The sequence below is a fragment of the Hemicordylus capensis genome, chromosome 2 (genome assembly GCF_027244095.1).
Source record: "Hemicordylus capensis ecotype Gifberg chromosome 2, rHemCap1.1.pri, whole genome shotgun sequence".
NCBI lineage: Eukaryota > Metazoa > Chordata > Lepidosauria > Squamata > Cordylidae > Hemicordylus > Hemicordylus capensis.
Window position 1 is genome coordinate 305,354,729 of NC_069658.1, and position 12,199 is coordinate 305,366,927.

A 12,199-nucleotide genomic window follows, 5' to 3' on the forward strand; every position below is an offset into this window, starting at 1 on the left:
TGAAGCTGCTCCAATCAGTCCTAGCCACATGGTTGAATTGCTGCATGGCAGTTGGACCGTGTGTCGTCTTGACCTCAAACATGCCTGAAGTTTCTCTAGGCTTAAGTCCTTGTGCTCGCCTGGGAAAGAGTTGTATCAGCACTGTAGGATTGTAGATTGTAGCCTTGTAGATTGTGCCCAGAAATAATGTGCTTTTATTTCAAGAATTAAAATGATTGGCCCCTAATGTCTTTTACACGCTAGCATTATTCCAGTGTTTAGGAGGAGGCTCTGTGTCTATGCTCAGTCAAACTTGTAGAGGATACCCCACAACTGCAACCCTGTGTGCGTGTACATTAGACCCAAATGTTTCTGTTACACTGTGTGAACCACATAGGCAGTAGAGAATAATCTCTCCAACAGCAGGAGTAACTTCAGTTGTGTGAAACATCAAAAGAGGCACTATACTATCTGGCATTGGATGGAAAACCAGGATGTTTGGAAATAAGGACAAATGGACTGCCTATTATAGTTACAAGCTGAAGGGGGAAATGGCAGTGCTTGTGTGTACGTAGACAGTAAAATCCTTCTCTTTCAATTTTTTGTTTCAATTTAGAAAATATCTATTCCCATTTAGATGAGGAGAGTTCAGAATCTTCTGCCTACTCTGCAGCTCTCCATGTGGAAAGGCAACGGCCTCGGCCCAAAGTATTCATCTGCTATTCCAGTAAAGATTGCCAGAAGCACATTAATGTCATTCAGTGTTTTGCCTATTTCCTCCAGGATTTCTGTGGCTGTGAGGTAAACTCTTTTGTAGTGCTTTGCACTGTTTTATGCCTACATGTGCAGGTGTGTGACATAAACATGCATATTGTATCCGATCCAAACAAGCATGTGATAGTTGGTTCTAGAAATGAGCAGTGAAGGTATCTAGCCATGTGGAAGGAGATAGTGCAACATATACATTTTTTAAAAAAGGAAATATTGTTTAGTTTGCACAAATCTTTGGCTCCTCTTTTTCAATATGCTTGGTCCAGGCCATTTTTAAAAATTCAACATTTTGTGAAAATATCCATTTTAAATAAATAGACTTGGCAGAGTCAAAATGAGAATAGTTATGAGGCTTCAGAATTTATTTAGAGGTTTCTTTGTTCAGAGTTAATCCAGTCTCAGCAAGGCTTAAATTAATTGGTATTTGTATGAAATGTTGATTAAAAAAGAAGAAAGAAATTACAGGAAGATTCATACAGCAAGTCTGACCTCTAGTGGCTAAATCATGTTATAAGTGATTGCCTGCATTATTATGCTTTAGTTAGTTTTCAGAAATGTTTCTAACATTTAACTTTTTTAAAGGGTGCAAATTTATGCCAGAATGCTTTAGTTGTGTGGTGTCTTTTTTCTTTTTTTTTCAGATTTGTATGCCACTTCTCACCACAAGGCATCAAAGTAGTTCAGAACATATTTAAGTACATAATTCAGCAACCAGAAAAACACTATCGAGCCAATAAAGACAGTATAAAAATCAGTCAAGAGAAACCTTTCATCTCAATCAATGCCAAAGGAAAGATGAAACAGGCATATCATAATTAGCCATGTAATGGCCAGCAGAGATGGAGAGGGCACAGATCTCTTGGGTCCGGGTGGGTGGGGGAGGGAGGCACTGCAATTCCATTAGTATTAGAAGCTCCAGTGCACAGCCATAGTAGCTACCATGCCAAATGTTTTACTAACCTGCTTGCTGGATACCAGATGGTTTAGTCCTTGCTTTAAAAATTAAACCTAATCTTCTACTTAGGCATATGTAGATAACTTAATGCTGCTTTGCTGTTCCAATGAAACATTTATTGTTTCAGGTCTTGTAACATGTATAATACATTGGGCAAATTTCAGGCAAGTTTGTACATTGCAGCTATTCTCATGTAGCTGCCTCAAGAGTGACCTGGAGGTGCCATTTAATATAAACTGAGGTTCCACATGACTTTCATATATAAAGTAGCTGAACTTTCTGCAAACAGTTATGCTTTTGGAAACTCTAGATCTCATCACAATCTCTACTGTTACTGGCAGGTGCTGCAGTGTGCATCTGCCTCCTCCTAAGCACCATTTTGGATATCCATATTGTCTCAAGACACAATGGTACCCTGGGGCAGTATGGAAAAATTTGGCTGTTGACATTTGAAACTGTGCTGGCTTCCATTTTTTCATGGCAGCAACCATTTTATAACCATACTGTTCCTTGGGGCATGATAGATATTCAAGATGGGATTCACTGGGAAATAGCTCTGCACTGGAACTCCTGCCATTGTCACCAGCACAAATGGTGGCAAAAACTACAGTTTAAAAGGTAAAGTGGTATTTGGTGCTGCAGAGGGCACCCAGTGTGGGTTAATGTCTCCCACTTGGAGCAGGCTGTCTCTGGAGTAGACAGGGCAGAAAGACTAGGTGGGTTCTCCTCTCACCTGCTCTTAAAGCCTTGCCTAATTAAAGCCTTTCCTAATTTTCCATAGGTTTTCCTAAAGCCTATGCTAATTAGGAAAGGCTTTAAGAGTAGGGGAAGTGAGAACCCACCTAGTCTTTCTGCCCTGCCTATTCCAGAGACAGCCACTCTCTCCTAGTTTTCTCCATACTGATTGAGGCCTTCCTTCATCTTCCTTTCCCCTCTTTTATTCTTTTCTTCTGCTCCTGGGTTCTGTCTTAGTGCCTTTTCTGTGCTTTTTTTCTCCTGTTAAGAACTTTAGTTTTGGAGAAATACAGTCTGCTTTTCTCATCCATTCTTTTCTTCTCCTTTCTATGGCTTCTCGACAAGCTAAACCTGCTAAAACTTTACTCATGAAGAATCTCAAAAGATCTTCCAAGGCCTACGCTAAAGTGGCAAAAACTGCAAAGGCCTCATAGAGGACACTAGAGGGAGCTCTTTGAGCGCCAACAGACCCTCAAAGGAAATGAGTGACCAGAGATAATAGCCACTAGAGCAGGGTTTCTCAACGTGTGGGTCCCCAGATGTAATTGGACTTCAACTCCCATAATTCCCAACCCACGGCCACTGGGGCTGGGGATTATGGGAGTTGAAGTCCAACAACTTCTGGGGACCCACACGTTGAGAAACCCTGCACTAGAGGAAGGCAGCTTGTGGGGGAGATCTTTGTCTGGAAAGACCCCCTTTCCTCTCCCCTGAACCTCTGCACAGAAGGACCAGCAAGCATTTTGTCTGCCCTGGCACCTGCTCTGCCTTCAGACCAGCAACAACAGGAAGCATCTGATAGTGAGCCTCCAAGGCATATCCAGCCTCTTCCTCAGGCAGCCCCATTCCTGATAGCATTTCCTCTCCTGGAGCCTCGGCGAATTAAAGAAAGCCCTGCTGCTGCTGTGGTTTCTGCTTGCCCCACATAGTCCTCTACGATGTCCTGCACCCCGGGGAGCGCGACTCCACAGTCAACGCCTCTCTATGCTCAAACTGTGGTGAGATCTATGAAAATTATTGTTTCCATGCCTCTTTCCTCTCGGTCTCCCACAGGCTCTAGCAGCATCTCTCAGGATCCTGCTCCCCTCCCCCACACCCTACGGCCACTTACTCCTCTCTCCGATCTTAGCTGGTTTGCGAAGTGTTTAATGGCTGCCTTGGAGACTTTATTAACAAGGCCCTGGATAATCACCTTCCCAAGCCTGTTAAAGCCAGCAAGTGTTAAAACCAACCAACAAAAAGGCTTCTCCTTTATTCTTTCATCTGAGCAATGCTTTCCCATTGCCTAAGAGGAATAAAAAGAGAGAGATTTTAAAAATCCAGATGTGGGCATAAAGGAAAGCAACACCTTGCATCACATTCCTCAGAACTATCTGGAAGTGATTCTCCTTACTGATATCCAAGAGCAGGGTCTCCTTTGGGTATCCATTCCACATCTCCTGTGTCCCCGCCCCCCACCGCCAGCATCCTGTGCATTCCCTGGGTGGTGAGGATTATGGGGATGAGGATTCCACTCACTCCTTCCCATCTCTTTGACTGTTTTCTGCTGAAGATTTTGTGCCTCTTCTTCTTCAAGCTCTAACAGTATTGGAAACAGAGGTTGCTACTAATGCTGACAACCAACCCTTACTTAAGGATTCACATGTTTTTCCTAAGCATAAGTCTCCATTACATATTACTCTTTTGCCAGAATATTTTCATGAGATCCTTCATAGTGAGTGGAAATAACCAACTACAGCCAAACAAACACCAGCCTTTTCTAATTGTTTTTACTCTTTATCTCAGAGTGTTATGGATAAACTCAAGCGCCCCCAGCCCTGGTAGATAATCCTGTGGGGGATCTCCTCTCCAGGGCAATTCTACTAAAGGACACAGTCAGTGCTTTGAAGGGTCAGTCGGGGGGTTGGGGGGAGGGAAGGAGGCAAAAGCAGACTCATGAGGCTTTTAGCTATTAGAGAGTCTTCCACATCATCATTTTCCCTCCCTAGAGCAGCCCTTTTAAGGACAGAGAAGCTACTACAAAGCCCTCCTTCTGACCCAGACTATCCTAAGACCTTGCTCATGTTTCAGAAGGTTTCAGTTTTCTCAGCAGATGCTACCCTAAATATTTTGGGTTTTTCCTAGAGCTATTGTCTCAACAGAATGAGTAATAGCCAAAAGACACCTGTGGCTCAAGCACTGGATGGAGCATCTTGGAACAGACAAAGATTCCAATCCAGATTCTCTTCCCAAGCACCTCAATGCACTATTCACTATTCATACCCTCCTCCTCTTGGCGACCCTATAGAGCTCCCGACTCACCATCCCAGCAAATAGGAGGTAATCTCATAAACTTCTTCCACACTTGGGGAGTCTCCTCTTCAGACAGGTGGATCCTCAGAACCCACATTACAAGAGGGTTACATGTGAGAACTTCTTTGTTGTTGTTTTTTAAATTCATGCAACAAGCTTCTGGCCACTCCAAGATCAGGATCATCTATAGCGCTTGCACTCCATTCCACCCCCTCTAGTAATTTTGGGTGATAGAAAAGATTCCTCTTTCAGAACACTTTCTAGGCCTCTACTTGATTCTGTTCACTATACCCCAAAAAGATAGCGACCTTCGAGCCATACTAAATCTCAGGCACCTCAGCAAGTTCCTAAGGCATTGCAAGTTCTACATGGAAACACTCTACCCAGTCACAAGAGGTCTCACCATCCCAAGACTATCTAGCATCCATAGACTTAAAGGAGGCCTATCTACAAGTGCCCATCCATCCTGACAGCCATCAGTTTCTCAGATTTGCCTACACAGGTGCTGATTATCAATACAGGGCTCTACTTTTTCAACCTTGTACAGCCTCCACCAAACTACTGACATCTCTCATAGCATATATCTGAAAAGGGGGCCTGTATATTCAGGTATATTTTGATGACATTCTGCTTCAGTTCCAATCTCAGAACCAGATACTCGAAGATTTCCAGATGGCTCTTTGAACCCTTCAGAAGCATGGGTTTCTCATCATGCTCCAAAAGAGCCACCTTACCCCAATGTGTCAAGTGCTCCATCTGGGAGTCTTAACTGACTCACAGCTAGGCAAATCTTTCTGTCACAGGACAAGATCTTTTCAGCCTCATATGTTTGCTCGTCTCATCTCCCAGGGTCAGCCACCACCTCCTGACCCATCTAATGGTGGCAATGCTAGAGTTGCTTATTGGGCCAGGCTGCATCTTTACCCACGCCAGTGGTTTATTCTATCATTCCAACATGATAAACAATCCAGATCTAAAAAGGTTCCATCAGAGGTTTGTCAGTCTCTTTGCTGGTGATTAGTTTCATCCCGTCTGTCCCAGAAAAAAGTCTTTAATCTACCCATTTTGGACCCTAGTGACCACAGATGTCAACCTGACAGGTTGGGGAGTTCACTGCCTTCATTTGACAGCACAAGGTAAGTGGATACCTTCCTAAGCTTGCCACAGAATCAGTTGACTGGAGCTGAGAGCCTTCAGGTATGTTCTCCTTCCTTCCACCACCAACTGAGAGACAGAGACAACTTAGTCCAAACCAACATTATGTCGGTGAAGTCATGTCAACCAACAGGGAGGGACTCAGTCTAATTCCATCCACCAGGAAGCCATTCTTCATCCTAAATTGGGCGGAGATTCATCTTCATTCCATAACTGCTCAACATGTTGGGAGCTTTCAGCATGAAGAGAGACTGGCTCAGCCATCAGAACCTTGACCAGGCAGAGTGGAGCCTTTCTCAGCAAGTATTCCAGTAGATTTGTCTCTGCTTTGGATATCTGTCAGTCATTTTCTTTGTATCTCTAGTCAGTGCAAAGGTTTCTCGCTTCTTCTCTCACTTTTTGACAGAGGGAGTCGAAGCAACCAATGCCTTGACACTGTGGTCCAACCACCTGCTGTAAATCTCCCCACCAATTCCTCTGCTTGGCTGCTATCTTCACCAGGTCAGGCTTCTCAAAGCAAGGGTCATTCTGATAGCCCTTTATTGTTTGAACAGACCTTGGTTTTCTGACCTTATCCAGCTCTCTCATACCCAGCCATGGCATCTTCCAGTCCTTCTCTCACAGGATCCCATTCATAATCAAAATCTGGACTGGCTCCAATTAGCCACCTGGAAGCTGAACACCAGCTTGTAGAGCCTTTCAAACTCAGATTCCTTATCACTATAACTTCTTCCAGGTGAGCTTCAGAAATAAGCACTTTATCAAAAAAGATCTCTGCATGTTTTCTTCTGATACTGGTCTACTCAGACCTGATCAGTCTTTCATTCCCAAGGTTAATTTGGTGTTCCATTCCTCCCAGGATATTTTCTTTCCCTTCTTATGTCCTCATCCATTCCACCAAAGGAATGAGAATGGCACAGATTTGATGTTCTCAGAGCACTGTGTACTGTTGCATCAAGAGGATGTGCTCCTTCAGGAACTAAGAAGTCCTTTTTGTCTGCTTCCTGCCGTCATTCTTGGGATCCATAGTCTCAGCATCTGCTATCAGCAGATGGATTGAGGCTTGCATTGCCATTGCTTATGACACTCATCACCTCCTCCAACCTAGGAGAGTTACGGCATACTCTGCTAGATGGGTGGCTACATCCACAGCTCTCACTGCTAATGTTTCTCTCCAAGAAATTTGTAATGCACTGAACACTGGCACTCTTTGGATCAAACTTCCTTCACATCTGGGGATGGGCTCCCGCCTCCACCACTGCTGCTGCTGCTGCCACTTCACCAAAGGTTAGAAACGGCATCAGTGGTGTCCCACCTGGGAAGGCTCCTCTGGGGGAAGAGGCTGCTTCTCTCCATGGCACCCTGCTGGCCCCTATCAAGCCCAGCAGCAGCAGTAGTCCCCTCCAGCAGGGAGGGAAGCAGTCAAGGTGTGAGCGGGGCAAGGGATGAGCGCTCGGGGGCTGCCGTTGCTGCTGCGAGGAGGGCTTCACTTCCTTAGCCTCTGCTTCCTTGCAGCTGCTGCTCCAGCTCAGCTGGCATTGGGCGCTGACCTCAGTAGCAGTCCACATTCCAACTGAGGAGGAGGTGGGAAAACCCAGGGACAAGGAGAAGCCAGCTGGTACTCAAGCACAATAAAGTTTGAGGTGGGGAGCCGCCACTTCCTCCTGCCCCCCAGGACAAGCCCCTGCCACTCGCCTCTCCTTGCTTTGCTGGCAGCCCCTCGATACACACACACACACACACACACACACACACACACCCCTCCTTGCAGAACCGGGGGGAAGGGAAAATAATATGGGGGGAAATCAGCGGGGGAGACTTTATTCTTGGGAAGTGGTGCAGCACCGTCCAGCCTGAGGCACAACCTAAGTCAGCTGTCGCTCTGGCCTTCCCTTCTGAGGGGGCCTCTGAATACTCAAACCAGACTCGGTTTCAAGCAGAACTTTCTGAAGTTAAAAAGGAAGGAGCGAGAACATGTTGCGTGTCTGCTGTGATCAGAGATGCACTTTGCCACGGACCTTGGGAATCTGCTCCTTGGCCTCCTGTCTCCAAATGTTCAGGGGCTGCCCCGCCGCACATATTAAATCTTTTTTTTCAAACTTTTTTCAACTACCTGTGCACAATGGGGATGGTAACAGAAACAGGGGGCAGGGGGCTGGCCCTCGATGGGAGACTGAGGTGGTGGCGGCAAGAGCTCCTTCACTGAGCCTGCCTGCTGCCTAAATGACAGATCAGGCTATTTTCAGCCCATTTGGGGGCTCTCTGAGCGTTCCTTCCCTGATTCTGTCTCTCTTGAGTGCCCAACGCCACCAGCCACCCCACTCTCTGCTACCATCCCTGCCACACAGTGGCAGCTAAAAAAAAAAATTGGAAAAAAATACTTAACTTGCCCCCGACCCCCCTGCCCAGCCCTCAAGCCAGGAGGGGGAGAACATGGGATCGGGGTGAATAGTAAAACAAACTCATGTGGGGTAGAGAGTGGAAGGGAGGAGGAGAAGGAAGAGGAATGAGGAGGAGAGGAAGGTGAGGATGACAAAAGAGCTGGAGAGCAGCAAATGCACTACATGCAGAAAAAATGGGGCAGGGGGGATGCAAAGAGCCAAGCCAGAGGCTTCCTGGATTGCTTGCAAATTTAGTCTCTCTCTTGCTTGCTGCCACCGCCACTGCTGTACCTGCAGTGATTTATTTTCATCCCCACAGCTAGCAAGTTGCTTGTAGATTTGGCACTTCGCTCCAGACTTGTGTTTACTTTAGTTTTTGTTTCTTCCTTTGGGCTCAGCCTCAGAAGGTGGCCAGCTCTAGCTGAGCTATTCCTGGAGATTCTCCACCCCATCCTACAATGTTTTTTTCACAATATCAAGCTATTAACATATGCAGGATTTATTTGTAATGGGGTGGCTAGCAAAAGGATGGGGTGGGATGCCATCAGAGGAAGCATGCTGGGACTCCAAGAAGATCTGTTGCTTCTTTATGGTCTGTATTCTGGGGTGTTTTGGGGGGTGCAGTAATGAGTTCTCACATGATGCTGGGAATGGAGTCTTGGGAATATGATAAATTGCGTGTCGAAATGGTTCTGCTAATGCGTACTTGCATAAAAATATTATTGTTTTACATCCTTACATTCTTGTGAGTTCAGTTGTGTTAATGAAATTGCTCCTGGGGAATTGGTGGGGACCCCAAGCTACGTTTTAGGCTTGTGGAGGGAAATTAGCTAGTTTGAAATAGAGCAGTCCCACTTTCAGAATAAATTTGTGCAGAGCTTTTTTGCGTAAAAAGCTGAATGGAGAGATTAAAGTTAAAAAATAAAAAAGGTTTATTGAAGGGTTTTTCGGGGGTACAGGAAAAGAAAAATAATGGAAAAATAATAGAGACCCAGGAGACACACGGATTGATTGCGTCTTGATCTTTTAAAGGAAGATTCTTGCCTGAAAGCATTATGCTGATCACACCTTGAAAAGGAGGACAATAAAAATAGGATGAGGCATTGGTCCTATTCAGTTGTGAGGAGTGAACCTCTTCTTGCACAAATGCTGAGAGAAGTCTGAGACGTGTGTAGGGAGAAACAAAATAGACACATCAAAGTTTTTCTCTCATGTCTTAGAATATCTGGGAGTAACTAAAATGCAAACAAGCTGACCTGATACCTCAGGCAATAGCTTGAGGAGATGATATTATGATCTGATCTGCTGTGCCAACATATGGAGAATACTTGCCTGATTCTGGGGGAAAATAGCACTGATTCAGTCATGTCTACTTTAGCATTCTTCACCTGATAGCACAAAAGGAGAAGACATACCTGCAGTCCAGAAATCAAACTTGACCTGACTGAGACCTATCATCCCAGGCTACACACCAAGTGACACATCCTATGAGTTCGCTCACATGAACCAAAATGGAGATCTCATGGTCCTGTGGAATCTACAAGCCTGTAGCCCTGAATTAGGTAGAGGGGAGCCCCCAAACAGGCTTTCTAAAGCAAAAACTTTAGAAAGTAAATACTCTAGAACCCATGTGTTAAAAACTCTAGAACCTATGTGTTAAAAAATACTGTGTGTGTCACTGTGTGTGTAGGTGGGAATGATGCTTATTTTGCTGGGGCAGGGGAGACCTTTAGGTCTAGGCTCCAGAATTACCTAGGTGCACCTCTACAGCCACAAGGTACTGTAAGCAGGACCAGTTTTCCTCAGTGAGAGCAGCATTTGACTGGAAGGTCCTGCAGCAAACATTTCCTTCTCCGTAGGGCTAGTCTCTCCCACCTGTGGTCCTTTGATGTGGGGTATCTTGCATCGGGTGCCCTCCTAGCTGCAACAGAGAATGGAACACTGGAACTTAGCCATGAAGGTTCCTTCCTGTTGGTGTTATGAAGGGCACCTAGACCCATGTTTGGGAGGCCTACCTTTAATGAATCAGAATTGAAGAAGGCTGTTCTTAACTGGAACACCGAACCTTCTCTGTTCTCTTCTGACCTGAGTTTTCTCATGTTGCTTCCTCTAGTTTTCAAGAGGACTCTGCTTTCTTATGGTTCCTGTAAGGTTCTGTGTTTGAGTTAAATTCCCGGTGTTCAAGTTCTGGACCCCTATTCTTATAATTAATATATATAATTATAATTATATATTATAATTAATTCCCTGGCTTGTTCATTCTGGAACAAATGGAACCTGAACCAGATGAACCTCTTTTGGTTCAGTTTTGCATTTATTCCAGAAGCAAATGAACATCCCCCTACTATACACCATCCACGCAGAGACATAATTTAAGCACAGCTAGGCCTTGAACACAGTGGTGCTCCACATACTACCAAGTCAGTTGCCCAGAAATGTTGCCTTAATGGCATATCTGGAATGCCACTGAGAAACTGTCCAATTCTTGCTGGTATTGCTCCAGCGCCAGGTTGCAGTACATTTCCAACACAGATATACCCCAGCTTCTCAGGGCTCAGGCTGAGATTCTTGACTGCCACAAAGTTCATCAGGTGTAGTATCCTTGAGGCCGCCGCACTTGCTCTTCTCAGTGGGGGTCCTCCACCTGTGCACCACCACCACATCCTCCAGGTTGTCCTCCGCCACCAAGTGGGAGGCTCCAGAGAAGCAAAGGCAGAGGCTTGGCCTGGGCTGGCCTCCACTGCCACCCAGGTGCCCAAGAACCACCTTCTTGCCTTAATGCATGAACCAGTTCCAACTCTCATGTGTACACTTCTCTTGTTATTAAATCATTGCTTTAAAAAAACAACCCTCAAGATATTAGCATACTGTAGTTCAACCTGTAATGAATGTGACTCATAAACAATAAAACTCTGATTCATATTACTAAGCATAAGTAGGAAATACTGATTGTTGAAGTTCATTATGTGACCGTCATAACCTTCTTTTTCTAGGTTTCCTTAGATTTATGGGAAGATCTGAGGATTTGTAAAGAAGGGCAGAAAGAATGGCTTCATCGGAAAATCAATGAGTCCCAGTACATCATCATTGTGTGTTCCAAAGGAATGAAATACTTTGTGGAGAAAAAGAACTGGAAGCACAAAGGGTCCAGGGAAAAGGAGGTTGGGAAAGAACTCTTCTTGGTTGCTGTAGCTACAATAGCGGAGAAGCTGCGTCAGGCAAAACAGAATTCGCGTGACCTCTGCAAGTTCATTGCTGTCTACTTCGATTACTCTTGTGAGGGGGACATTCCTGGCATTCTGGATCTAACTACTAAGTACAAGCTCATGGATAACCTGCCTCAGCTTTATTCTCATTTACAATCCCGAGATCTTAGTCTTCATGATTCAGAACTGTATCCTGTACACATTAGCAAAAGGAATTATTTCAGAAGCAAATCTGGGCGGTCCCTTTATGTAGCAATTTGCAACATGCACCAGTACATTGATCAGGAGCCTGACTGGTTTGAAAAACAGTTTGTTCCTTTTTCCACAACTTCATTACATTACCAAGAACCTGTGATGGAAAAGTTTGACTCTGGATTAGTACTGAATGACTTAGTCAATAAACAAATGACTGATGGGGATTTCTACCTGAAAGCAGATGCAAATATTGTTCCATCTTTAAATTCAGACTCTCAATGTACAATGCAGCATTTGAATCTCGGAGAAGACCGAGGATCTCAAGACATTCATAATGGTAGCTCCGTTCTTCAGCCATTACTGCATGTTGTAAAAGCTGCCAATCTCCCAGATATGCCCCGGGATTCTGGAATTTATGATTCCTCTGTTCCTTCATCAGAATTATCACTGCCTTTGATGGAAGGGCTCTTAGCAGACCATACTGAAACTTCTTCCATTACAGAAAGTGTTTCCTCTTCATCTGGACTGGG

General features: G+C 44.9%; 1 protein-coding gene across 19 annotated transcripts in view; it reads left to right on the plus strand.

The window, feature by feature from the left end:
- The window catches only part of IL17RD (interleukin 17 receptor D), a 138,104-nt gene that overhangs the window by 112,346 nt on the left and 13,559 nt on the right, over nt 1–12,199 (plus strand). For 18 of the 19 annotated variants that reach the window (XM_053296320.1, XM_053296323.1, XM_053296318.1 and 15 more), the window contains 2 exons: nt 596–780; nt 11,262–12,198. In XM_053296320.1, the coding sequence (XP_053152295.1) occupies nt 596–780; nt 11,262–12,198 (1,122 nt within the window). The remainder of the gene's footprint in view (nt 1–595; nt 781–11,261; nt 12,199) is intronic. The other variant, XM_053296307.1, reaches the window with a different exon arrangement.